We start from the raw sequence: 27,545 nt of genomic DNA, 5'->3' as shown, positions 1-27,545 counted from the left end.
CCCAGGCTTGTTTATTGCATGCTTCTGAGTATGAAGGGGGTTTACAGAACAGAATCAGACATGCAGGGTCTACTTCTTGAAGTCTGAAAGTCTCTGTCTTTCTGACAGAGGTAACAGCTGCCTTGAGCAAGTTGCCTAGCCTTCCCATGTTTGGAGTTTCCCATGGAACATCATCATATGTTGAGTGAAAAAACCAAGCTGCAAAATGTTATGTACAGTACCCAGGTAAAATATTAAACACATAGAGCAATAATATGAATATTGTGCTGATAATTAACAACTGTTAAAAGTGCAAAGCCACACAGCAATTCTGAAGCCATTTCTGGTGAGAGAGGTGGGGAGATGTGAGGAGGTAGACTTTGGCTGGCTCTGTAACACATTTTCTTTTTAAGAGCTCTGATGTAAGTATCGCAAAATGTTAATAAATGTTCAATTTGGCAATGGATATATACATGTCAATCATATTTATTTTCCTTTTGTCTATATTGGAACCTCCTCATAAATAATAATTTAAAACATTTTTTGATTTCATGGTTCCCCTAGTGCAGAGTAGTCGAAAGTTCTCTTATAATCACTGCAGATCCATACAATGATTCCTTCCCTAAACTTTTGGCTCCTTCACCCTTCACATTTCCATGTGATTGAGAAAGCAAAGGCCAGGGATGGAGCACGGTGGCCACACCTGTAACCCCAGCACTTTGGGAGGCCAAGGCAGGAGGATGACTTGAGCCCAGGAGTTCAAGACCAGCCTACAAAACATAGTAACAACTTGTCTCTACAATTTTTTTTTTTAGACTGATTCTTGCTCTGTTGTCAGGCTAGAGTGCAGTGGGGTGCAATCTCGGATCACTGCACCCTGTGCCTCTGAGGTTCAAGCGATTCTCCTGCCTCAGCCTCCTGAGTAGCTGTGACTACAGGCGCGTGCCACCACACCCGGCTACTTTTTTGTATTTTAGGAGAGACAGGGTTTCATCATGTTGGCCAGGAAGGTCTCGAACTCCTGACCTCGTGATCGCCTGCCTCAGCCTCCCAAAGTGCCAGGATTACAGGCATGAGCCACCGTGCCCAGCCAAAATAATTTTTTTAAATTTTTAATCAGCTGGGTGTGGTGGTGAGCACCTGTGGCCCAGTTACTTGGGAGGCTGAGGTGGGAGGATCACTTGAGCCCAATAGGTAGAAGCTACAGTGAGCCATGATTGCATCACTGCACTCCAGCCTGGGCAACAGAGTGAGACCCTGTCCCCTCAAAAAAAAAATAAAATAAATAAAAAGAAGAAGAAGAAGGAAAGAACAAGAAAAGCCCAGGGTCTGACCCTGGATCCATCACATGTCGACTTTCTTGGGGGAAATAACTTCATAGCCTATAATACCTACTTTCAGGAACTGACAAGCCTTAAGACCACAAGTGACCATTAGCAGCAGCTTCATGAGGAGGGCGGCACACACCACTCAGGCTGTGAACTGCCTCGGGCAGAGGCTGCCCAGCCCTGTTTCCAGCCCAGCGAGAGGCAGCGGCTCTGGGCCCCCCGGCACTCTCCAGCCAGGCTGCAGCTCCCTTTCCTCCCCTTTACTTGGACCCAGCCCTGACCGGCCTGTTGGCCTGCGGGTGCCCTCACATCACCTCTACTTGGCCCAGATGGGTGTTTCTCAGGGCACGACCCTCTGCCCACCTAGACCCAGACCTTTCACACCTCCTCCAGGCACAGAGTCCCAGCTGCCCCAGGTGCCGCTGGGAGGAGCCCTGTGGAAGGAACGACGAGGGCCCAGGGCAGCTGTAGCTGCTTCTTCCTGGACTTCCCTCCTCACGTCCGCATTTGAGGAAGACGCCCCAGCAAGGACCCTCCCCTCCAGCTCCAACCTCCCCACCTGCTCTGCCTAGAAGACCAGGTCTTACTTGGGGGGAACTGGGACATTATCTTCTCTGTCATAAAGAGGTTATTTATGGAGCAGAATGCAGACCCTGCCATCTCTCTCTGCTCTGGTGTTGGGATGTTCTTTTCTGCAACCAGGGGTGTCTTAGTGGGGTATGGACCAACCAGTGTGCAAGAGTACCAGGTGTCCAGCACAGACCATAACACCTCCCCTCACAGCAGTGCATCCAGCCATCTCACCACATCACCATGAGGGTTAACAAGCAGCTTCAAACAGAAAGCTGCAGCCTAAAATGTGCAAGGCTGGCCATCCAGGGAGATGCAGCCGCATGCACGGTGTCCCTTCAGTCACTTGCCTACCTTCGATCTCAGGGTATTTCATGAGAATCAGGAGCCCATATCTCAGAGTTGTGCTGGTGGTCTCTGTCCCCGCAAAGAACAGGTCAGCCACAGTCACGGTGATACCGTCCATTGTGTACAAGCGCTCTGCGCTGTGCTTTTCCTGTGATGCCGGAGACAGACCGGAGGAGAAGGAGCTGCTTGTCTCCTTTCAGCACAGAACCAGCCACCTCCCAGCTCCACAGGGACACAGGAGACAGTGTCCAAGAGGCTCTCCCAGTGGAACTGTGACTTGGAGCTGTGACAGACAGAGTCATCTCCACCTCACAGCCAGGGAAACTGAGGCTCCCAGAAATCTGCTGAGGGCAGCCCAGGGCTCTGTCTCCCTCCACAGCATGAGGGCCATCCTGGGAGAGGTGAGATCCCCCTGACCTTGGTCATAGCTCAGGCAGGAGCTAAACGGCTCCTGCCAACCCCTCCTGCTACAGGGCTAGTGTCTGCTGCCACGAGGGGCCAAACTGGTGGAGAAGACGCTCAGACAGTCCTGGGAAATCAGTGTGGGCTCCACATTTGTTCTTGAGCCACAAGCCATAGGAAAGGACAAGACAAGGATACAAGAACTTTCACCAAGCTGGGAAGGGGGCAGGGGATCAGGATCCTGAGCACCTGCAGGTGGATGAAGCTGGGGAGGCCTGGAAGCCCTGCAGTTGCATGCAGTTGGGGAGTACATGCCCACAAGGAAGGCTGAGGGCTTCTCCTCAGACAAAATGCAATTTTCAAAGTCTGCAGACTAGAAACGGTTGAGCAGCAGGGCCTGGAGAGAGCTAAGCGTCCCGCCCATGTGACCCCAAAGCCCCAGGCCAGCTTGGCAGCCAGGCAGGCTGACTTGCGTCCAGTGGTCATGCTGAAGCCAAGAGTGTGTGTATGAAACTCAGAGCGTGCTGCGGTGGGAGGTCTGGACACCAGCGAGTGCAGGTCACACTGTAAATCTGAAATTGTGCATTCTCTGCCCACCCCGGAGAGCCCACATCATGGGAGGGCCGAGCCTACCTTCTCCATTTCCACGAGCAGGCAGTCGGTGAGGTCCCGGGGACAGTTGGGGTCCAGAGATTGATGGTGCTCCTTCACCCTTTCAGACACATACTCTTTTATTTCAGCCACATTTTTTATGACTTTTCTATGGCTTCCAGGCAAGTAGTGTAGAACGCTGGGAAAATTATTGTAAAGCTAGAGAGGGAAAAAAATATTTTACTACTTTTTTCTGGATGCAACATAATTGTGTGTGTTGGACCAACAACTTTCTCCAAACCTGAATTTGTGGCTGTAATCATTGTTTATTTGGAATATTTTGGGTCAACAGTATCCTTCTTGGGCACCATTCTCCTCAGCAGTGCAAACTCTGCATGGCAAATGTGCACACACAGGTTGATACACATCCTGACGTTAGGAAAGGGGGTGCGTGGGGCCCCAGAGATGTCTCTGGGAGGAATATTTGGGCTGTCTAATCAAACACCCCTGGAAGCTATGTTGTTTGGCTTTTGCAGTCCTGTCTATCACATATAACCTGAATTTTCCTTCTTTTTCTAACGTAAACTCTACAGTTGATGACTGATGAAAGAGGAAAGTGGCTTCACCTGGAGCCAGGGAGTGCTGAGTAGGTGGAAGTTCTCATTAAACAAATACATCAGCCTTAGAAACTTCTCATCATTGTAGTCAAAATGCTTGCGGAACAGGATGTCGGCTATGACGTTGCAGGGCGCGCAGCCGATGAGGAAGGTGGGGTCGAAAGGCTGGCCTACGAAACAGGCAGTCAGGGCAATCAGAAGATGGGGGTGAGGAGACTCCTCCACCGGCTCAGTCACCCGCTGAGGTTCACCAAGGCCTGTGAGAAGGTGCCCTGAAAACTGCCAATTTACGAAAGATAGTGAATGTCTGAACCTGTTTGAGTTTCCTTTGCTTTTCAACAGTATTTAGGATACAAGTCACGTGTTTAATGGCCACCCTTGCTCCCTGAACTGTGTAGCTGGAAACTAGAGTTGTAAAATGCAGTATCTGGGGACTCACGAGACCCTCTCCTTGTCCGTAGGTCCCTGTGGTTCAGATGCAGTCTAGGAGTCCCAGCCAGGGCTCCCCACGCCGCTGGTCTGCAAGAGGACTGGGCCCTGCTAGGCAGCAGATACGCACCTTGGGTCTTCCTGAGCGCTTCCAGCAGGAAGTGGGCCTCCCTCTGGATCCGGCTCTCATTGCCCTCTTTCCCCATCCCATAGTTCCGGAGGGTGGTCAGGGAAAACCGCCGGATGTCCTTCCAGGTAGGTCCATTATTAAAAATGATTCCTAAGGCAGAGGGGCCAGCAGAAGGTTATTCTAAATACCCATTTTGGGGAGAAATGGGCTACAGAGGGCCTTGGAGAGCAGGGCAGAATTTATAGGTGTGTAAAGAAGTGACAGAGGGGGCAGAGCGACAGAGAGACAGAGGGATGTCCCAGCCTGGGAGCTGCCAGCACCGGCCACTGGTCAGGTTTTGGGGAGGAGCCTTTCTGGGGTCCTCACAGTCTGCACTGTGGTTTCTTCATCACATGTAGCCTCTCCTGGGTGCTCTTCTTCATGCTGTCAATTTACCTTCTTTCTTTTTCCTTTCTGCTGAGTCTTCCCCATGCTACATAAAACCACATATGGCCACTCCAAGAACACCTCCCACCTCTCTCCTGTCTATCGACAACATTCTTGAAAAGCCATTCATTCTGTTCTCACAGATTTTTAACCCTCATACCACACACACCTCAACTTGCAGCTTTCCGACTCCACAGCAAGTTTCTTCACTAAAATCTGGCAGGTCAAACAAGTCCCTGACTGTGCAAAGCATCAGAGCTGGGAAAACCAAGAACTGTCCCTACTGCGCCCTTCTGAGCTGTCAAGGCCTGGCCCTGCCCTGTCTCTCCTCCCAAGGGTTGCCTGATGGATCCTCCTGGGAGTATGAACACATTTGGAATCAACAAATTTAAAGCTAAACTTTTTATTCTTTAAAAATGTTCACATATTCCCAACCTTATCTCAACTAACTGTAAACCTTTTTATTTTCTCCCAGATGGGAACCTTGAAATTATCCCTGTTCCCCTGCACACTCCCAGCCACACCCCCTTTACACCTCAGGGGCCCCAGCCCCTCTCTCCCTCGCTCTCTGACTTCCTCTTATCCATCATCACTTCCTCAATAAATACATTTCGGGTACTTCCTGCATCTAAGACATCCTGCCAGCTCTGGGCATTCTGCGGTAAACAAGGGTCATGTCCTATGCAGCTTCATTAGCTGATTGACCACTGACCACTCCTGGGAGGCGCCTGCAGGGTGCTCAGAAAGTGCCTGGTGAAGCTGTGCTCGTGTGTTCCAGAAGCAAGGCTGTCAGGCCTGAGAGGGGCGGGAGGCACATGAGGTGAGGTGGGTGAGGCAGGGGTGCAGCTGGACTGAGGGTTTCATTTCATCCTGAAAGGTGGGGAGGAAGGACTGAGGAGACAGGTGGGACAGAGGGGCAGACGTGGTCATGTCGAGTGGAGGACATCCCGAGATGACCCATTTAGACAGAGTTCAACAGGTTCAAAATCTAGGTTGGGAACCAAACTTTCTCCGTTTTATGAACTTTTTCTGAAAGGATGTCTGCAGTTCCCTTGACACGTTATCACACAGCCTGTGCTCAGTATTGTGCTAATAAGGAATATTTCCATCATTGTCCCTCAAGGGCCAGGTGCAGCCCATGCCCAGGGCTCTGCTAATTTTCCGCCAGTCTGCGCCCTGCGGGTCATATGAAAATGAAACTTCAGACCCTCCAGGCAGAGGCAGCAAAGTCCCCTTGAGCCCCATCTGTGTTGATGTGAATTCCGCTCCCCTCCCTGCTGCCTCCGACTGTGCCTTGGACCCGTGGGTGGCAGATAAGGGCTCCCCGGAACCAGAACTGAGCTCCTCAACCACGGAACCCCAGAGCCTCCTCCAGTAATGCTTCTCCTGCGTTAACGACAAGGACTGAGATGGTTAATTTTGTTTTTGGCAACCCCAGAGAAGTAAAACCCACAATGCAGAAGAAGGAAAACCAAATGCCACTAATTGTGATACAACCACCCCGTTGCCCGCTTCCGGAGACAAGGTTCTGGACGCGGTCCTGGCGCGGGAACCTGAGCTGGAGCCGGCGACCCCCGCCCGCCACCAGCCCGCGCCCCGCAGAGCGCACGCGCAAGAGCGCGAACACCCAGCGTCTGCTCTGTGCTGACGGCATTCTTTATCAGTTCATTTAATTTTTAGATTTGTTGGCCCATTCGACGTTCACAATGTTCAGAAATGTACGCTGGACAAATAAATAGGGCAAGAGCACGAGCTCACCGATTTAAAAATTCCACACAGCATTGCAAAGGTTTTCTGGAGCCTCGTCATCAAAGTTGACCCAGGAAGAAGTAGAGGCTTCCATGTGGGACGCTGTGTTATTTCTAATCTACTTTGAAACCGCAGGGCAGGGAGGGAGGAAGGAGAAAGAAGCAGCAGCCCAGGTCTGCAAGCAGGAAGAGGAGAGCCGGCCGGCAGCCGCCGCCTTGCTGGGGTCTGAAGCCAGGAGGCTGGGAGAAAGCGCAGATAAAGACGAGCCAGACCTCCAGACCCCAACCCTCCTCTCCCTAGAGAGGGAACAGGCCGCTTTCTGCTGATGCTGAACTCGGGGCTCTGGAGTCAGGAAGCGTGGAGGAGACAGCAGAGGTGAGGCTGGGAGACAGGATTTCAGTGGGTCTCTTCCCCCTTCCCGGTCTCAGGACATCCACCCCAGCGGGACATCAGAGACTCCCTCTCTGGAGGTCACCAGCTGCAGCTGAGCAAAGCCCTGAAGCGAGCAGTGTCCGCAGCTTCCGACGCCTCAGCGTGGGTGAGGGGACCTCGGGGGACGAAGCCACCTGTACCCAGGCGGTTGAACAGGAGGGGAAAGCGCTCCCGGGAGGAGCCTGCGGGCCCAGAGGCGGAACGGTGGGGGTGGGGGCGGCGACTCCTGCTCAGAAGCAGCCCCGCCCATCCCCATAAACTCTCCCGCACAGTCGCCGAGAGGCCGGATTCCTGGGCGACTCAGTGCGCCTCGCTCCGCAGGCAACGCGCGGGGGCCATCGCCCTAATCCTGATCTCATCCTTCGGATGCTGTTACTATAATATTACTGTTAGTTTATTATTTGGCCATCGCCGACGTGGCTAGCGCCCGTAACTGTCCCGGGGCGTGTTATGCGCCCCCCGCTCCGTGCCAGGGACGCGGACTCACCCCTGTCCCTGTGCGCATGGAACGCGGGGAGGTCGCCTCTGCCCGAGAACTCGTCCTTGTAGTCCAGCAGCGCTTCCTTCACCGCCTTGTAGCCGTGCATCACCACCATGCGCTGCGAGCCCACGTACAGCGTGAACACCGGCCCGAAGCGCTGGGCCAGCTGCGGAGACCCGTGGCTAGAAGTCAGGCCCGCCGCGCGGCGAGGAGGTGCGGGGCTCTAAGCCACACCCCTGCCGGGCGGGTATTGCTGTTGCTCTAGAGAACCCAGAGGGATGTGGGGAGAAGCTGTCTTTGTCCAGCCCGAGGTGGGGGAGACCCTCCCCTCAAGAGGCTGCTGCGTCTGCAGGGCGCTCGGGGGGTTCCAGCTGCTCTGCTCCCCACCCGCCTGGACTCCGCGGACAACTCCGCGGCAACTCCGCGGACTCCGGCTCCTCACGTCCCTTCCCTCAGGCGCGCCCACCAACCACCCCGTTGCCCGCTTCCGGAATCAAGGTTCTGGACCCGGTTCTGGCGCGGGAGCCCGAGCTGGAGCAGGCGACCCCCGCCCGCCGCCAGCCTGCGCCCCACAGAGCGCACGCGCAAGAGCGCAAACACCCGGCGCCTGCTCCGTGCTGACGGCGTTATCAGTTCATTTAACGTTTAGATTTGTTGGCCCATTCAGTGTTCACAACAGTCGTAGGCGGCAGGTATTGGTGCCACACGGGCTGGCCCAACACTTCACGTTTCAACTCGTGCTTTGGCAAACACAGGCTGACGCCCAGCGAGTGCGCATCTGGCCGCCAGCCCGGTTATCCTGGCGTCGCAGCAGCCCGGCCTCGCCGGCCTCCCCATCATCAGCCCCAGGACAAGGCACCGGCGGGGGCCTCCGGGGCCTGGCACGCAGGCTCCGGGCTCCAGCTGCACCACAGGCGACACATTTTGAGTGTCGCTCCAGGATGCTATCAATTCAGGTAATTCACAAAAGGCTGGTATTGAACAACCACAATTTGTCTGCAAATGAGTTGAATACACACATACCAGATCCAATTCCTGAGTTATTCTCCCTAAAATCAACACTATTTCTCTTACCCGGGTGAAGGACTTGGGAATATTCTTCAATTCCAACTGGAAGAGGTTCCCGATGATGGGAAGCGGGAAAGGGCCTGGGGGCAGATTCCAGCTGCTGTGCACCTGCCTCCACATGGACACCAGCAGGAGGAAGGCCGCCCACACCAGCAGGGCCACGGTGACTCCGAGGGCAGACATGGTGCCGCTGGGGCCCTGCTGCCAGCCCGGGAGGACAATCCTGTGGAAACGGAAGGTTTTTTATAATGTGTTCTGAGAAGGAGGGTGACCCACCAACCAATGCCCTCTTGCTTCTCGTCTATCCCAAATTACTGGTTTATTATTAGCTGCTGTTGGCCATCGTTTCAAAGGCTGATTCCCGCAATGGTGGCCCCCAGGGGTTCCAGCCAGTGACCTGGTGAGGATGGAGTTGGGCTGTGTCAACACCCTGGTTGCTAGCACCTGTCACTGTGCCAGCAAACACATCCAGGAACATGTTGCCAACCCATAGTTAAGAACGTGGGGTGAGGTACCGTCCTGCCCTTTGGCACTGGTTAGACAACGGGGAACTCCAGCCACATCCCCATGCATTTGTTTGGAGTAGGGTTTATGTAATACAACTCCAACCCCATGCCGACCACCTCTAGACACGGTACCGGCCCTCCTGGTGCAACAGCCTCTTGATGTCTGATGAGGAGGTTTGTCTGAGCAACCCCCAGTAGTACCTGAATCACCACCTGCCACATGAATGGGGCCAGAAGGAAAATTCAACATCGGAATTCGATTCCACTTTCTCAAGTTAACTGGAAAATTCCATGGAAGAAAAATAAAAGGAAAGAAAGAGTCAACCAATTCTGAGAAAGTTAATCTCTGTTTTCATTTTTTTAAAGGTATATATTCTGGCTGTAGAAAATTAAGAAAAATTGTTCTTTGGAATTATTCCAAATTTAAATTCTTAAAAAATTACATTAGAGTTTTATTGGATTTGTTTTACATTAGGGTAAATTTGGAAGACGATTTTAAAGATATCTTGTCTTTGTTGATCCCGGGACACAATAGAGCTCCACATTGACTAGCTTCTTCTTTCATGTATTAATTATTTTCTTCATACAGACCCTCTTCCACCTTCTATGAAGGTAGTCCATAGGTATTTTGTGGAGCTTTTTTGTGTGTGTGGTTAGAATGAAGAGAATGTTTTTCATTCTGTCTTCTAACTGGCAATATATAGAAGTTCTTAATTCATAGGTTGCAATTTTGTACTTTTATATTAACAATGAATCTTTATGTATAATAGAAAATATGATGAGAAATGAAGAAAATAAAAGTCATTTACAATCCAACCAAATCACTTGTGGATTTTGAGTTATGCCATTCTATACTTGTATTTATACAAAAATGAGACTACATACTATATATTGCATTCTAACCCAGTTTTTCTCTTGACAATTTATTAGCCACATAAGCAAGTCATTGGTTGTGCTGCACCTAACACTGCACCTCTCCTGAACCAAGAAGGGGCGTTGGCCTCTGGCAGAAGCTTCAGGGGCCTTTGCTTCCCTCTGGTTTTTGGCACCCCTCGAGGTGAGAACTGACAATGTAGACTCGACTGGCTCACGGGTGGGTTAGCCTGCCCCCTCCTCCTGTCTTTCCTTTCCAGTGGCCAGTGTGAGGTGGCAGGGACAATTCCCTGGGCAGAAACAGCTGTCCAGACCCCTGCACCCTGTTGTCCTGTGTGGGCCCAGCCAGGCCTGGCTGGGACAGACACCCAGTGGGGTCCACAAGTTTCCTCGCTTACTGGTTCCTTCTTCTAGTGCTTGAGAGCAGCAGAGTCAGCTCCCCGCAGGCTGAAATTGAAGCCTTGGCTTTGGTGGGGTGAGAACAGGAAGCATCAGGGTGGAGAGGCAGAGCAGGCCTCCGGCTCCCCTGGGCTGAGGACGCCTTGTCTGTGCAGCTCACCTGAGTGTGCACATCCCAGGCGGGACCCGCGTGTCCTGGAGAGTCTGTGCCTCACAGGGATGCAGCTGTGGTCTGAGTCCTCTGGCCATAATACTGTTAGATGCCCGACCAACATCAAATTTTATATATGGGAACACCTCATTTGAAAATAATGACATTTCTGTGTGCTTCTTTTCAGAAGCCGGGGCTTTTATTTGTTTTGCATCTGTCACATTGGCAGGACACTCTAGGACAAGGTTAAATAATCAGGATGACAGAGTATGTGTGCCTCTGCCTGTGACAAGCTTAAATAATCAGGACGACAGGGTGCCTGTGCCTCTGCCTGTGACAAGGTGAAATAATCAGGACCACAGAGTGCCTGTGCCTCTGCCTGTGCCTCGGCCTGTGACAAGGTGAAATAATCAGGATGACAGAGTGCCTGTGCCTCTGCCTCTGCCTCTGCCTGTGCCCGTGGCAGGGTGTTCTTCAGGCTTCCATCACGTCTGCTGTTGGCTGGGTGTGGCAAAGAGGTGACTGTATTGGGACAATTTTCTTCTTTCTCTAGATAACTAACAGTGTTTATCAGGGATGAGAGTTGGGTTAATGAAATCTCTTTTTGATTGAGACAATCCTGTGATTTTTCTCCGTAGACCTGCTCGTATGATGCTAGAAGAAAACACTGTCTCACAATGTACCATAAAATTACCATAAACTTTTATATTGTATCATAAAAGTACCTCATAGTTCCACATCACAACCAACTCGTTCATGGAGTGATACTCTTTGAACACCCTAAGGATTCAACTTGTTAATAGTATTTTGAGTAATTTTGCATCTATACCCACAAATAAAATCGGGCTATAATTTTTGTGTTATATTAGGTTCTTGCATAAAAATTGCACTATTCTAGAAATCATTGCAAAACCCCTGTCTTCTCTGTGACTGGGGATACTTTATACTGTAGGGGAATTTTCTGTGCTTCAAAATTTTAATAGAACTCACTAGTAAAGCAATATAGAGAAGATTTACTGGAATTAAATAATTGTTTATAAAGATTAGAAAGATAATTTTAATTGGGGAAGTAAAATATCTCCTTTTAACAAATGTAAACAACACGAAAGTGGGTGAAGTGGAAACTGCGAGTCCCAAATTCACCCTACAAAGGCAGCTTCCATATTTTAAACCCCATTGAGAAGGAAAGATTCTGCTAATTCTCTTTTTATTATTTGCAGTTTTAATTTTGTACCTACTAAAACACTTTTTGGCAGTTACTTTAATTCTGTGTATAATGTGCATTTGAGTCACTAGTGTTCTTTGACTTTGACCCAAGAGACTTCCTTTAGTATATCTTATGACAGGCTTGTGAATTCTCTCGGTGTTGTTTATCCAAGAATGTCTTAATTTCTCTTTCTTTTTGACATTTGATCTTAGCCAAAAGGCTGACATATTTTAAATTTTAATTAATAAATTAATGGGGGAGGGTACCAGAAAACCTGCTAGACAAATTCTAAAGAGCTGTAATACTTCTCTCTTTTTGGAAGAATGTTTTCTGGATATAGAATTCTTGGTTAGCAGTGTTTTCCTTCAGTGCCCTGACTGTGTCATCTCACTGCCTGCTGGTCCTGTGGCCTCTGGTCAACAAGTGCTGTTATTTTATCAAGGGCTGATTTACCTGATGACTCATTTGGTTTCGGGTGAACAGGTTCCTGCTATTTTATCGAGGGCTGATTTACCTGATGACTCATTTCGGTTTCAGGTGAACAGGCGCTGCTATTTTATCAAGGGCTGGTTTACCTAACAACTCATTTCGGTTTCAGGTGAACAGGCGCTGCTATTTTATCAAGGGCTGATTTACCTGACAACTCATTTTGGTTTTGGGTGAACAGGTTCCTGCTGTTTTATCATGGGCTGATTTACCTGACGACTCATTTCGGTTTCGGGTGAACAGGTTCCTGCTATTTTATCGAGGGCTGATTTACCTGACGACTCATTTCGGTTTCGGGTGAACAGGTTCCTGCTATTTTATCGAGGGCTGATTTACCTGACGACTCATCTCACTCTTGTTGCTTCCAGGACTCCCAGTTTCCCTTTGATTGTTTGACTACAGTGTGTGCAGGTATGGCTCTCCTTTCATTTATTCTATTTTGAGAATAAATGAATAAATGACAATAAATGAATATTCATTTATTAAGCTTTTGGATATGTAGATGGATCTTTTTCATCAAATTTGGGGAATTTACACCCATTATTTCTTCAAATAGTATTTTTGTCCCCTTATTTTCTCTCTTTCTGTGATTCCCATTGTACCTGTTAGATACCCTTGATGATGTCCCAAAGGTCTCTGAGGCTCCATTCATTTTTCAACACTTTAGCTGGTGTTCACATTGCAGTTCTGGAGGAACAGATTTTCAGAGCTTCTTATCCTGCCATTCTAGAAGTGCTTCTCTTGTCTATCCTATTTATCAGGAAAATGAGAGCTTTCCAAGAAATTTCCAGAAAATCTGAGATTTTTTAAATTATTGGTTAGAATGTCACCACTCCTCTGTGCAAGAGGGGCTGGAAAGTGGAAAGACTTTTTAAGTGAATGTGTCAAAATATTAAGGGAATTAGGAATGGGATTGATTACTAATCAATAGTGTGTACCATACTATGGTTATAAGTATTCTGTGTATTCTTCCAAACTTCAAAAACAATTTATATAAACATACACACACATACTACATTTTGTATTTCACAATTTGTCTATTTTGAGTTGATGAACAATTCAAATGGTTTCCCCAACTATTTATGTTACAAAAGGTGCCACAATGGTGCCCTGTAGATGTATCTTTGTTCAGACATGCACCTATCTCTGTAAGTCAGTTTTGTGGGAGTGGGACGGTTAGGTCACTGGATATGTGGATTTACAATGTTAATAGGTATATAAAACTGCTTCCTCAAAAGGTTGAAACACTTAAAACCCCCCACAGTAGGATGGGAGTGCCAATTTCTACACATCTTCTCCAACACTAGATACTGTCAGTCACCGATAACTGAAAATTCATATGTCATTACTTTAATTTGCATTTCTCTGGTCAATAAAGAAGTAGAGCATCTTTTCATCTACTGATTATTTATTTGAATTTCTTTTTTAATGAAACAATTCCTTCCCTTTTCATATTGGGATATTACATATTTCCTCTCAGATTTTAAGGACTCTTTGTCTTTCAAATAAATAGTAGTTGTTTTCATGTTTGATGGTTTGGAAGTTCCTCCCAGTCTCTTGTTTGATTTCCCATGTAGAAAATTAGATTTTTATACAGTTAAACTTTTCAGACTTTTCCTTTATGGCCTTTGGAATTTAGACAATGTTTTCTAAAAGACCTTCCCCATCAATTATTTTTAATTTAAAAGTCACCTTTATGGCCGGGCACGGTGGCTCACGCCTGTAATCCCAGCACTTTGGGATGCCGAGGCGGGAGGATCATGAAGTCAGGAGATCGAGACTATCCTGGCTAACACGGTGAAACCCCCTCTCTACTAAAAGTACAAAAAAGTGGCGGGCGCCTGTAGTCCCAGCTACTCGGGAGGCTGAGGCAGGAGAATGGCGTGAACCCGGGAGGCGGAGCTTGCAGTGAGCCAAGATCTCACCACTGCAGTACAGCCTGGGCGACAGAGCGAGACTCCGTCTCAAAAAAAAAAAAAAAAAAAGTCGCCTTTAGAAAAGATCTATGTGATCTTGTCATTTCTAGGTAAGGTGCCTTGATTTCTCTGACGAGAATCGTGTTTTATTACATTATCTTTTATTTTAAAAATCTACTCAGATATGTTAATATGTATTAAAAATTGGCAATTAATCTTCTAATTGTACCTTTTACTGTTATATAAACATCTTTTTGACTCCCCTGATAACTGTTGCTACCTGTGTTTGCTTTTCGTAGTATTTCCCTGGTCTATCTTTGCTCATCATAATATTTAAAGTATCTTTATGTTATTTTTGTTCTTGATAGGTGTCCTGTAAACATTCTATAGCTTTGACATAAACAGAAAGTTTTTCCTTTTTATAGAATTAAACGGTCATATTTATCACGATCACTAAATTTGGCTGTTATGATGTGAATGTATGTGTGTGTGTACGCGTGTGTATGTGTGTGCATGTGTGTGTGCATGTGTGTATGTATGTATATGTATGTGTGTATGTGTGTTTCCTTTCCCTATGTTTGGATTGATCATTTTTTGTTTGTTCTTTTTGATTGATGATTTGGAATCCTGTTGTTATTCTACCAGTGGTTACCCTTGAATCTGAAAACACATATAGACCTATAGTTTTTTTATTCACTTGAATAATTTGTCAATATCTTCTGATCTGAACAAGAAGGGACCTTAGCATACTGTTCTTCTCTACTTCTCTTGCAATATACACTCTACCCCAAATCTCAGGAATTTTAGTTTTAGAATATTAGTTTTAAAGTTGTTCAAATATACTTTCTTCTGTTTTATAAATTAATTTTTATCGAAGGCATTCATATTTTCAGCCACCTATCGAGTGATTATTTGCCCTCAAATATATGCTGTACCAGTCCCTTTGCCTGTTTCTTCTATATCATATCTTGTCTTCCATGGATTCCTGCTCCTAGACGCACAACATCTTCCACATAAAATCAGGACCCAATTTTATGTGGAGAGGGTGGGCTGCACGAGGAGGTACACTTGGAATGCCCACCTCCCTGGGCTACTTGACCTCCCTCCATAGCCAACTTCTCTTCAGTGGCAGATCACGTGGCAAAAACATGTTGTCAGACTGACAGCAAACTTGCCTCTCCTCCCTTCACACTCACAAGTAGGAAGCATAAAACATCTCAGAAGTGCTCTAGGAGGACAATCAGTAGCCATAAACCCTTGGACCACAGAGCTACGAGGCAGAAGAATATTACTCTTCTGGGCACCCAAAAGGCTCTGGATAAGAAGGGAGGAGAGTACGGATGGGGCTGAAAACATGCTCAGAATGGCTGATTTGAGGGCTTTCCCCCGGAAACTTCCTCTTGTTTTGTATTGTCAAAAGGGTTGAGAACCTTAAAACAGACATTTGTGTGGGCAAGTATCTGATGTTCGATGCCATACTTCACTGGAAATAACGACCTTGACAAAAGCCAAACATCTGTTCCAAGTAAAACAAAAGCAGAGAACACACAACCTCGCCGCGTCCAAAGGGCAAGCCACGCTGGTGCAGGAACGAAGCCTCCCGCCTCAGAGGGCGCGGGGCTCTGTGCTGTGTCCTGTCTCCTGTCAGCCGGCTCTGCCCGCACGCTGAGCTGCGGTTATGGCTCCGGGAGCAAACAACCCGGAAGTGGCAGCGCGGCTGGGCGGAGGAGGGCGCCCTCCTGGTTCCGCTGGGGCTGCGGCTCCCTGAGGCCCCGAGGGGACCCCGCTCACCTGGGCCCCGCCCACCAGAGGGCGCCAGAGAGAAGCCACCGGGGAGGCGCCTGCGCCGTTTCCCTGAGGCTCCTGGTACCCCGTTTGAGACACAGGAAAAAACGTGTGAAAGGCTTCTGTGAACTATCAAGTGTGGTGACGTAGGAACACCAGGCAGCCCACTCCCAACCCCAAACAACATCTCATTCAAGCTGCGTCTACCAGAAGCTCTCACATCCAACTGCCTCCCTCCAGAGGTAGCCGCTGTCCCGAATTGTGCTTTGAATGTTCCCTGTGATTTTCTTTTTTATATTGTGTAATTGGATTTTTAAAGGGATTTCATAACATTTATATTCCCGGAGGCTTGAATTTTTTTGCTCATCGTTTTTCGTTACCACGTCGTGAGGTGTTGCTGCAGTTCCTCGACTTTGTGACTCCACAGATATGAATATGTGGCACTTTGTTTAACCACTGTCCTGTCCGATTATTCCCAAGGTTTTGCTACTGCAGACTAGGAACATTTTTGAACATGATTCCTGGAGCACTGTGTAAGAATGTCTCTAGGCCAAGTGTATACCTGGGCAACCTAATAGACATGGAACCAGATTGTTTTCCAAGTATTTGAACCATTTACCTGCTTCCAGTGGTGTCTAAGTGTTCCTGTTATTCCCAACAGTATGTACTAATAAATTTCTTAATATTTTCCCATTTAGTCAATATAAAATGATATTTAACTGTGGTCCCATTTTGCATTTCCCTGATTATAAAGTAGAGAAACTTTCTCTCCTTCTCTCTCTCTCTCTCGTCAAAATTATACATACTTTTCTCTGAAATGCCTACTCATGTATTTTATGTATTTTGCTCTCCTCTTCCCTTGGGGTTTTGGTCTCTCATTGTTTGCAGGAATGCTTTATTCTGATCCGTCCTCAGTTCTATGTGTTGCAATAATTTTTTCCATTCTTTAGGTTACTTTTCTATACTATTTATGGCATTCTTTTTATCAACAGATGTTCTCAAGTTATCAGTCTTGCATTTTTGGATTAGCACTTTTTGAGCTTAAAAAAATCCCTTCTTCCAGCCTGGGTGTTGGAGTGAGACCATGACTCAAAAAGAAAAATCCTTTCCTAGCCAGAAAGATGATAAAGATAACTGCTTATTTATAAGGTTTTACTGTTCCCATTTATGCCCCAAATCTATGTAGAATTTATTTTTGTACATAGTAAGGACTAAGGAAGTTTGTTTTCCCATATAGATATGAATTGTCCCAGGATCCTGTCTCTGATCCCCAAATCATCTTCCAGAACAAGACAAAGTTCTTACACAGGGGATGCATCAGAGGCCTGTCTCTCCCTGGTCCAATGCCACAGCATTTTAATTAATATAGCTTTATAGTAGTATTGATATCAAATAGTGCAAGTCCTGTGGTGATTCACTCAGGATGGTGGCAGAAATATTAAAGGGAAATATTAGGGAAAGTTATAGGGAATAGTCACAAACCTTTTTGGAAGGCTGAAAGGTTACATAGCTTGTAATAATTGAACAGGCTGAAGGCAGCGGGTTCTTACCTTAGAGCATTAGGTCATAGGGTGAATACTAGGGACAATAGAGGCTTCCCCAGTTAAAGTCTGTTTACCCTACCTCCATTAACTAACCTTTGAGCCAGATGGCCCTCTTGGTGCGGAGGAGGTTGACCAGGGAAATTGCCCCCTAATGGTATTTAAACCGTGGTACCTGAGCTTTAATCATTCATAGAACTACCGTCTTAACCATGTTAATTATCCACAAGTGTGTTGACTCAGAGCTTCTGTTGTTAAGCGTATACTAAATAAATGCCTGAAGTGCAAGCTGCTCAGAGCCAGCCACAGTGACAAACCTCTCTTGGTGTGTAGGCTGTCGGACACTGAGCTGGACTGGCAAAGCAGAATATCTCTGTGTCAGTGTACGTTTTATTCATCCATCGTTTGGGTCAGGGTCTGCAGGCACACCCCCGCAGCTAATGCCCTCTTGTGAGGAGCAATACCTCGAGTCCCACCACCGTTTTTTATTTCAAGAGTGCCTTGGGTCTTTGTTCTTCCATACAAATTTTAAGACTCAGTTAAATTTCCTCAAAAAGTCTTTTGAGATTTTGATCAGAATCACATAAACTCTGTGAATTAAATATCTTTAAAATACTGATTTTTCCTATCCATGATGTGGAATCTGTTTCCATTTATTTAGGCCATTTTAAAATGTTTTCAATAAATTTTATAATTTTCCGCATGTAAATTGTACACATTTTTGTTAACCTTACTCTTAGTTAACGTTGAGTTTTCTAAGCAGAGTTCTTGATAAATTATGTTTTCCAACTATTTATTGCTAGTGTATAGCAATACAAATGATTTTTGCTTATTGATCCTAGAGGCAGCCCCCTTCCTAAACTCTCTTATTTCCAGTAATTCCTGTGCAGATTCTTTTGTGGTTTCTCAGTAGACCATCCTGTCGTCTGTGACCAAGGAGAGTTTTGCTTTATATCTTTCAATCTTTATTCCTGTAATTTCTTTTTCTTGTCTTATTGCACAAGCAGAGCCTCAGTACACTGTTGCCTTGATTTTTATTTTAATGGGAAATATCTCAGAAGTTCTCTAAGAGGACGCTCAGTAGCCATTGCCCCTTTATGAATGATGTTTATTGTAAGGTTTTGATAGGTATACTTTTTGAGTTTAAGGAAATTACCTTTTATTTCTAGTCTACTAAGAATTTTTAAGTTAATAATAGATGTTGAATTGTACTAAATGCTTCTTTTGAAATGTTCAGATGATTTTCCCCTTTAATTTGTGAAAGTGGTGAATAAATTTATATATTCTCCACTGTTGAACCACTGTTGAGACCCTGGAATAAACACAGTTTGGTCCTGACACTTTGTCTTTTTAATGTATTGACGGATTTGCACCCAGAGGAAGGGCTGGCTGGCAGCTGCATTTGGTTTACTCACAGGTTGTTTTGGATTTTTGCATCTATGTTCAGTATGAGGCTGGCCCATAGTTTTCTCTTCTGTCTTTCTCTGTGTTGAATATCAAAATTATCCAGGCTCCAAAGAATGATTTGATGACCATTCATTCATATTTGATCCTTTTGAAGAGTTTATGTAAGATTGAAATGATCTAACAGGTTTAGAAGAACTCACTTTTGAAACCATATGGTATTTTTATTTGTGAAAACATTTAGAATTAATAATTCAATGTATTTAAGAGTAGCATAACTGGTCAGGCTCTACACTTCTTGAATTGATTATGAAAACTACATTTTTTCTAGGAATTGTGATTTCTTGTAAGCTGTCAAATTTATTCACATAAATTTGTTTTAGTATTGTCTTATGTTTACAATCATGGTTGTATTTATCATTATGTTCCTTTTACATCCCAAACATTGTTTATTTGTGCTTTTTTGTGCTTAAGTAGTCTCAGAAGCAGTTTCTCTACTTTATTAATCTTTTTCAAAGAGCAAGCCTTGGTTGTGTTCCTCTGTATTTCCTCACTATTTTGTATTTCATGATTTCTGCCTTTGTTATCTTGCCCCTTGCCCTTCTTTGGGTCCAGTATGCTGCTTAGTTTCAGTTGGACATTTGGCTTATTAATTTTCAGTCCGTCTTTCTTAGTACAAGGACTTATGATTATATATTTATCTGTAAGATCTTCTGTTACTGTTTCCTCAAGTGCTGATATTTAACGGTTCCATTATTCACTGAGCTCTGTGTGCTTTCTTAATCTCCATCCCTTGATTCATGATTCTTGTGCAAATGGGGTATTTTTCAAAATATATAGAAATTATTTTTTAATTAGAGAAAATTTCAAATGTGAAAAAACAGTGAGAGAAAGATAAAGCACCCCCACATAGCTAACACTCAAATTCAACAATGGTCAAAATGCAGTTAATTTTGTTGCATCTTTAGAGTTAAGACCTTACTCTCTCTAATCTCTCTCAAACTACTTACAATGCCAATATCACAGCTAAAAATAAAATAATTTTATGAAGATTGTTAGTTTATACTTTTACTGATGTCTAATTTAATTCCATTGTTGTCAGAGAATGTGGTGTGTATATAAATTTTGTACAGTTTACTGAACTTACTGTATGGCCTAGCACAGTGCTCCCTAGAGTGTGGTATGCAGACCATCGGTGACGAGGCTGTACAGAAATTGAGAGCAGGCAACTGTTCAAACTGTGTTCAAATACGGCAAACACAGAGCTGTCAACAATCCAGCTGTTTCTAGACCTCATTTTCATTTTCTCTACATTTCTTTTCTGTTCATAAATCTTCCACCACGTGGCTCCACTGCAGTCTCTCTGAGCCTATTCTGGCCTAATTAAACTCTGTTAAATTTAATTTGTCTAATAAAGTTTTTCCTTTAAATATAGGATTGGAAGAAATATTGGCCACAAAGGAAAATTCACATTGGCAGAAGTCATAATGAGTTAAAAATAATGGATATGAACCCCCCACAAAAAAACTAAGGAACCAAATCTTCATTGGATAATCTAAATAGAGAAACTAATCTAGATTAAAACCATTAATGTAAAATTAAAGTGCAAAAAAGTCAGACAGTTCAACTACTCTGTGTAAAAACGTGATAAGATATTAAATAGCTTAAGAGAATTTAAAGAAAAGTCATGAATGTTGGCATAATTCAGTGTTAAAGTTGCATACGTATGTCCAAATATCACCTGAATTAAAACATCCTTACAATCAAAGTTCAGGATAGAAACTCTCGGGCTCAAAGGTCTCCTGCCTTCCCTACTTTTATCTTGTTATTTTTTTTAAAAAAAAAGAAAAACCAGGTGGTGTGTGTGTGTGTGTTTGAGACACAGTCTCCCTCTATTGCCCAGGCTGGAGTGCAGAGGTGAGATCTTGGCTCACTGCAGCCTCAATCTCCTAGGCTCAAGCAATCCTCCCACCTCAGCCTCCCAAGTAGCTGGGACTACAGGTGCGTGCCACCAAGCCTGGTTAATTTTTTTTTTTTTTTTAGAGACAGGGTCTCACTATGTAGCCCAGGCCGGTCTGGAACTCCTGGCCTCAAGCGATATTCCCACCTTGGTCTCCCAAAGCACTGGGAAAGTTTAATTTTTAATGAAGTATGACGTATATGTCAAGGTTTATTTGTTTTGCATGTGGACACTCGATTTTCCCAGCACTGTTTGTTGAAAAGACTACCCTTTGTCCATCAGGTTGCTACTGCACCTATGTAAAAACTCAGGTATATTTGTCTGGGTCTATTTCTGGGCTGTCTATCCTGACCCATTAACTTGTCTTTGTCTTTCACCAAAATCATACTCTTTTTTACTGTACCTCAAGCTGAAGGACTCTCGCTACCCAGTTTACATCTTTAAATTGGGCAGCGGGAATAAATTAGGTAATGAGAGTCCTACAACTTTGTTCTTTTTCATAGTTGTTTTGACCATTCTAGTTCCTTTGCCTTTCTGCATAAATTTTAGAATTATTTGATCAATATCTGATTGCTAAGATATTGATTAGAATAGCATTGAATTTATAGATAAAACTGGGGACAATTGATGCACTAACAAGAATCTTTTCCAACCCATGAACATGACATGTCCTGCATATATTTTATTAAATTAATATCTAAGTGCTTCATATGTTGCTATCGTAAATGTTTTTTAAACATTTAATTTTATTTAAAAATTCTAGTTTCCTATCTAGTTATTCATTGCTGGTACATAGGAATACAATTGCCTTTTGTACATTAACTTTATATTCTAGTCTTGCTAAACCCATTTATTAGTTCCAGTAGCTTTTGGGGGGTAAATATGTAGGGATTTCTATATAGATAATTATATAACCTATGAATGAAAACAGATTTATTTCCTCTTCTCCAATCTGCCTGCCTTTTATTTCTTTTTCTTGACTTACTGCACAGTATCGAATAGGAGTGGTGATATGGTTTGGCTGTGTCCCCACCCAACTCTCTCCTTGAATTGTAATAATCCCCACATGTCAAGGGTAGGGCCAGGTGGAGATCACTGAATCAGGGGGCAGTTTCCCCCAGACTGTTCTCACAGTAGTGAATAAATCTCACGAGATCTGATGGTTTTACAGATGGGAGTTCCCCTGCACAAGCTCTCTTACCTACCACCATGTGAGATGTGACTTTGCTCCTCCATCGCCTTCCACCATGACCATGAGGCTTCCGCAGCCACGTGAAACTGTGAGTGCATTAAACCTCTTTCGTTTATAAATTAGCCAGTGTCAGGTATGTCTGTATTAGCAGCGTGAGAGCACACTAATACAAGTGGTGCGAGAGGAAACTGTTGACATTTTTTCCAGTCTTGGGGGAAAGCATTTACCCACTTATCTTCAAGTATGACGTTAGCCGTAAGTTTTTGTAGTTGCCCTTTGTTAAGGTAGGGACATTCTTTTCTATTCCTAGAGTGCTGTGACTTTTTAGTGGGAATGGAGGATGAATTTTATTGTTTTTACAGTATTTTTTGAAAAGACGATATAATTTTTCTTATTCAGCCTGTTAATACAGAAAATTACATTAATTTTCCCATTTATTATTTTTTAAAATGTATTGAGGTGAAATTCACTTAACAGAAAATGGATCATTTTAAAGTGAACAGCTCAGTGGCATTTCGTACATACACAATATTGTGCAACCACCACCTCTGCTTCCAAAACATCCTCATCATTCCAGAATAAAACCTCATACCCATCAAGCAGCTTCTCTCCATTTCTCCATGCTCCTAGTCCCTGGCAATCACCAGTCTGTGTTCTGTCTTTAGGAATTGACCTATTCTGGCTATTTCATGTAAATGGAGTCCTACAGTTTCTATTGCTCTATCTTCAAGTTAATTTAGTCTTTCCTGAGCTGTGCCAGTTTCCTGATGAGCCTTTTGAAGGCATTTTTCTTCTCTAGTGCTGTGGTTTAAAATTTCTATTGTTCCCATGACGTTCATGTTTATAGTTTCCAGCTCTCTGCTAAAATGACCTACCTGATCTTGCGTATGGTCTGTCTTTTTCATTAGGACCATTAGCATATTACTGAGTTGTTTTAAATTCCCTTTCTGATAGTTCCGCCACCTGTGTCATATCCGAGTCTAGCAGTAATGATTCTTTTATGTCTTCTGTTTTTCCTTGCTTTTTTGCATACTGGACATCTTGTGTAAGACAATAGATACTAAGGTCAAAAGTGTTTTATGCTTTGAGAAGAGCACACATTTTATTTTGCTAGTTCTTTATGTGTGGGGGCTTGTGCTCATCTTAATGTGGGTTAGGCTGAGTCGCAAGTTTGTTGTTTCTGTGTGAACATGTACCAGCAGCTCCTGATTCCCCTAGACATACTTCGAGTTTGTCTGCATGCATCGCTTTCGCTCTCCCTTTGCTCCTGGGAGAGAGGCTCTCTCTTGCAGCTCCACCAGCTCTATTCCACTGATATTTTTATATGATGCTTGTCAGTGAGATTATGGAGTGTGGAGGAGGACAGCATTCCCTGAGGTTCTAATTTAGCCTCAGTCTTCGGCAGACCCTGTCTTTCCAGCCCTTCCAAGCTCCAGGAATGCTGTGGGATCGCCTGTAATTTTCAGAGGCAGAAGTTCCTCCTTGATTGTGTCCCTCCACAGAGCACTAGATAAGGAGAGAATCAGTAACTTCCACTTATGCAACATCTTTTAAAGTAATTTTCTAGCATCTGTTTCTGAGATTTTAAGGACAATCATGGCATGGAGACATCCTATAATACTCCAGTGGCATCTTGAAATTGCCAAGACTGTGAGAAGCATTTCAGAAACCTGGGGAATTATTTTCTGGATTTAAATCATGTGGAAGTTGTGGTGCTTTTAATATATTTATCTCATTTGGAAGTTTCATATGCAGAAGATATGTCAGTTGTATTCATAGCCTAGGAAATAGAGTCCCGTCTAACACTCCATAGTTTGTGTTTTTTAAACTTAAAACTCTATTTACAAGGACAATCTTCTGTGTCATATATTTTGTAGGTTAATATATGCCCAGAAACAACTCCCACAGAGCCCAGACTCCTCAAGTGCATGCCAGGGAATAACCTTTGTATGAAATCGAATGATAATATGTTGCAAGAGTTAGATCAATTTGCAAAAGAGTCCGTTAAATGATGACGACAGCACAATGTGAAAAGCTGGCAATAAGGCACTTCCAATAATAGGTATGAGGACATCACCAGTGCACATCAGTTTCAAAAGTTCTTACTTTTTTCAGTAATCTGATTTCAATTTCTAATTAATGAAGATTGGGGGAGTTACCTTTTAACTATTTCTAACTTTGTTGACTTAAGATCAAAGAATGTGGACTGTAAAGTGTTTACTTTTTATAATTTGATAAGGTTTACTTTGTTCCCAAGTACAAAATTGATTTTTGTAATTGGGACATGAACACACAAACAAAACGTTATCTTCTGTTTAAAAAGTAAGTTTAATTATTACATTATTCAGTTTTTTCCATATTTGCTTTTTGTACTAAATTTGTCCAATTCTGAAACTGTGTTTTGAAGGTTGCCACTGTCATAGAACTATGGTCTAGTTCTTTTTTTATTTCTAGTAGATCTCAGTTCAAATATTTAGTTCCATGTTTTTGGTAAATAGAGATTTGTGGCTGTTACATCTTCTTCATAAATTATGCCTTTTATAATTGTCTACTACCTCTCTGTGTCCTGTTTAGTGCATTTATCTATAAATACTGCAGCTGTTGTAATCTCAATACTATCAAATACATAAGGAAAAGTATGCTAAGTGTATAGCCTGATGGGTTATCACAACATGAGTGTGGCCATGCCGAAGGGCTTTCAGAGTAGAAACATCACCCGCCCTCGGAAAAACATCACTTGCTGTCACCAACTCCTCCCCTAGTCCTAGGGGAGTTTATCCTAACTTTTAATACCACAGAATAGTCCTGGCCATTTTTAGACTTTATGTAACATTCACTGAATCACACAGTATGCATTCTTTGTGTCTTAATTCTTTTACTTAGCTTCATGTTTGTGTGATTCACTCATGTTTGTGAACTTAACTTCATGTTTGTGTTATTTGTAGAAGTAGTTCATTCTTTTTCACTGCTATATATTATTCCACTCTGTGAGTATAGCATGATGCATCAATTATATCCCAAACAATACTGTTTTTTCTACTTTTTCGCTATGCAAATAATGCTGTCATGAAATTTCAGTGCCTGCCTTTTAATGCACATGTGTTGCTTACCTCTATTGTTTATATATCTAAAAGTGAAATTGCTATAACGTAAGGTAAGCACAAGTCATAAGTCAAGCTTCTATGCATGTGTGAGTCTGCACTTTGTGTGGCTCCATTGGTTTATTTGTCCCTCCTTGCACCAATCCCACACGGTCTTATTTAGAACATTTTAAAAATTACTCTTGATATCTGATAGTGTAACTCTTCCAACTTTGTTCCTCTCCTAGGGGATATTCTTGGCCCTTTGCATTTCTACCTACATTTTAAAGTCATCTTGTCCATTTCTACCAAAAACTGCTGAAATGTCTGGAATCGCACTCAATCTATAGATCAATTTGTGGAGAACGGATATGTTGCAACAATGACTGCTCTAATTCATAAACATGGTATCAGTTATTTCTGTGCAAGGAAACTCCCAGAACTCTCTCCGAATCCAGACTGGGCTGGGATGAGTGGCCTGTTGCAGGTGGGGTGGGTGGAGTGGTCCTGCCTTCCTGCAGGTCTTGTGTGGCTCTGCTTCACATCTCTCATGCTTTTTGGAACAGTTGAGGAGCTGACACATGTGTCCTCATGACCCTGGCAGGAGCACCTTCTCAGACACCTCCTTGCATTGGTTGCTCACTGTTTTAATCATGCACTGTTGGGTCTGAAATGAATTTGGAGAAATCTGTGACCTACCAAAGGCCTCGAAAGGCATATCTGGGGTCTCTGCATTCTCTTCATTTGTTGCAGACAAGTTGTTCAAAGCTAAGATTCAGGATGTGATGGTGCTCATGGCAATTTCCCTGCTGCACTAATTTTGGAATTTTCTTTTTTGTTCCATTGTTATTCTTGGCTAGTTTCAAAAGAGGAGAGTATAATAAAAATGACACGCATCTACTATCATTAAACGGAAGTCTCCATACTACTTTCCGTTCTTTTATTTTTCAAAATCATCATATGTAAAATAGACTGATTTTCCTTTGGTGTACAGATCTATGAAATATAATGCTATTATATGTATTATATATATTATATTTATTATAATATACAGTATATTTATTATAATATACAGTATATTTATATTTATTGTAGTATATATTATATTTTATGTAACTCCCATCATAAACGGGTACAAAACAATTCCCTCAATGCAATTATTTACCAGTTCTAGTAGTTTTGATGTAGTCTTTATGGTTTTCTGTATGTCATATCATGTCATCTGCAAACAGGGACCGTTTTATTTCCTCCTTTCCAATCTGGATGCCTTTTATTTCTTGCTCTTGCCTAATTACTCTAGCTAAGACTGACAGTAGTACTACGTTGAATGGAAGTGGTGAGAGTGGGCATCCTTGTCTTATTCTTGATCTTAGATGGTTTGACGCTTGTCTATAGTGATATCCTTTGACTATTTTCTTCTTATCTTTTGTGTATCTACTACAGATTTTTGCTTTGTGGTTACTTGAGGCTTGCAGAAAACATCTTATGTTTATAACCAGCTATTTTTAAGCTGATAAAAGCTTAATTTTGATTGCATAAATAAACTCTACATTTCTACTCCCCCACCTCATATTTTATGCTTTTGATGTCACAATTTATATCATTTCATCATTTGTATCTCTCAACAGATTATTGCAGCTATGGTTGTTTTTAATTGTTTTATCTTTTAACCTTCATACTAGAGATAGAATTGTTTTACAGAGGACCATTGCCTGATTAGTAGTTTGAATCTGACAATGTACTTACTTTTACCAGTAAGTTTTTTATTTTTGTATTTTTATCGTATCAATTAGTATCCTTTTTATCCAGCTTGAAGAATTCCTAGAATTTCTTGTAAGGCACATCTAATGGTGATATCCTTCCTCGACTTTTGTTTGTTTGAGAAAGTCTTATTCTTGCCTTCATTTTTGAAAGATAGTATTACTAGGTATGGTATCCTTGGGCAGTAATTTTTTTTTCTTTTAGGATTTTGAATATATCATCCAGCTCCTTCCTGGCCTATAAAGTTTCTGGAAAAAGAAAATCCATGGATATCTTACACAGTGGGCATCCCTTTTGTGTAACTAGTTGCTGTCCCTTGTTGCTTTCAAAATTCTCTCTTTGTCTAAATTTTTAACAATTTGATTATAATATGTCTCAAATGTGTGTCTCTGGATTTTTCCTATTTGGTGTCATCTGAGTTTCCTGAATCTTGATTTCAATTTATTTCCCTAAGCTTGGGAGGTTTTTTCCCCATCATTTCTTTGAATATGTTTTGTGTCCCTTTCTCCCTCTCTTCCTCCTGGTCTACCAGTTCTGAATATATTGTTCTGCTTGTTGAAGTCCTGTAAGCTATCTTTTTCATTCTTTTTACTTCTAGGATTGGATTATTTCCAATGACATGTCTTTAATCTCACTCGTTCTCTCTTTCACTTAATCTGGTCTGCTGTTGAACACCTCTATTGAATTTTTCAGTTCAGTTATTATATTCTTCAGTTTTATAATTTCTATTGGCT

At 43.5% G+C, this 27,545-nt stretch overlaps 1 protein-coding gene and 1 pseudogene across 3 annotated transcripts in view; both read right to left on the bottom strand.

Moving 5' to 3' along the window:
* CYP2E1 (cytochrome P450 family 2 subfamily E member 1) overlaps positions 1–27,545 on the bottom strand; it is a 41,787-nt gene that overhangs the window by 3,453 nt on the left and 10,789 nt on the right. Inside the window, exons 2-8 of one of the 3 annotated variants that reach the window (XM_034951455.3) lie at positions 9,258–9,335; positions 8,557–8,773; positions 7,489–7,648; positions 4,395–4,544; positions 3,845–4,005; positions 3,261–3,437; positions 2,232–2,373 (exon numbers count right to left, since the gene is read on the bottom strand). In XM_034951455.3, coding sequence (XP_034807346.1) covers positions 2,232–2,373; positions 3,261–3,437; positions 3,845–4,005; positions 4,395–4,544; positions 7,489–7,648; positions 8,557–8,733 — 967 coding nt within the window. In that variant the 5' untranslated portion in view covers positions 8,734–8,773; positions 9,258–9,335. Of the gene's footprint in view, positions 1–2,231; positions 2,374–3,260; positions 3,438–3,844; positions 4,006–4,394; positions 4,545–7,488; positions 7,649–8,556; positions 9,887–27,545 lie in introns of those variants that run through there. The other 2 variants (XM_063607922.1, XM_055093527.1) reach the window with 2 other exon arrangements.
* On the bottom strand, positions 11,945–11,993 carry LOC112441069 (U7 small nuclear RNA; annotated as a pseudogene).

Source organism: Pan paniscus, chromosome 8, assembly GCF_029289425.2.
Source record: "Pan paniscus chromosome 8, NHGRI_mPanPan1-v2.0_pri, whole genome shotgun sequence".
Lineage (NCBI taxonomy): Eukaryota > Metazoa > Chordata > Mammalia > Primates > Hominidae > Pan > Pan paniscus.
This window is presented reverse-complemented; position numbering and strand designations above follow the sequence as displayed.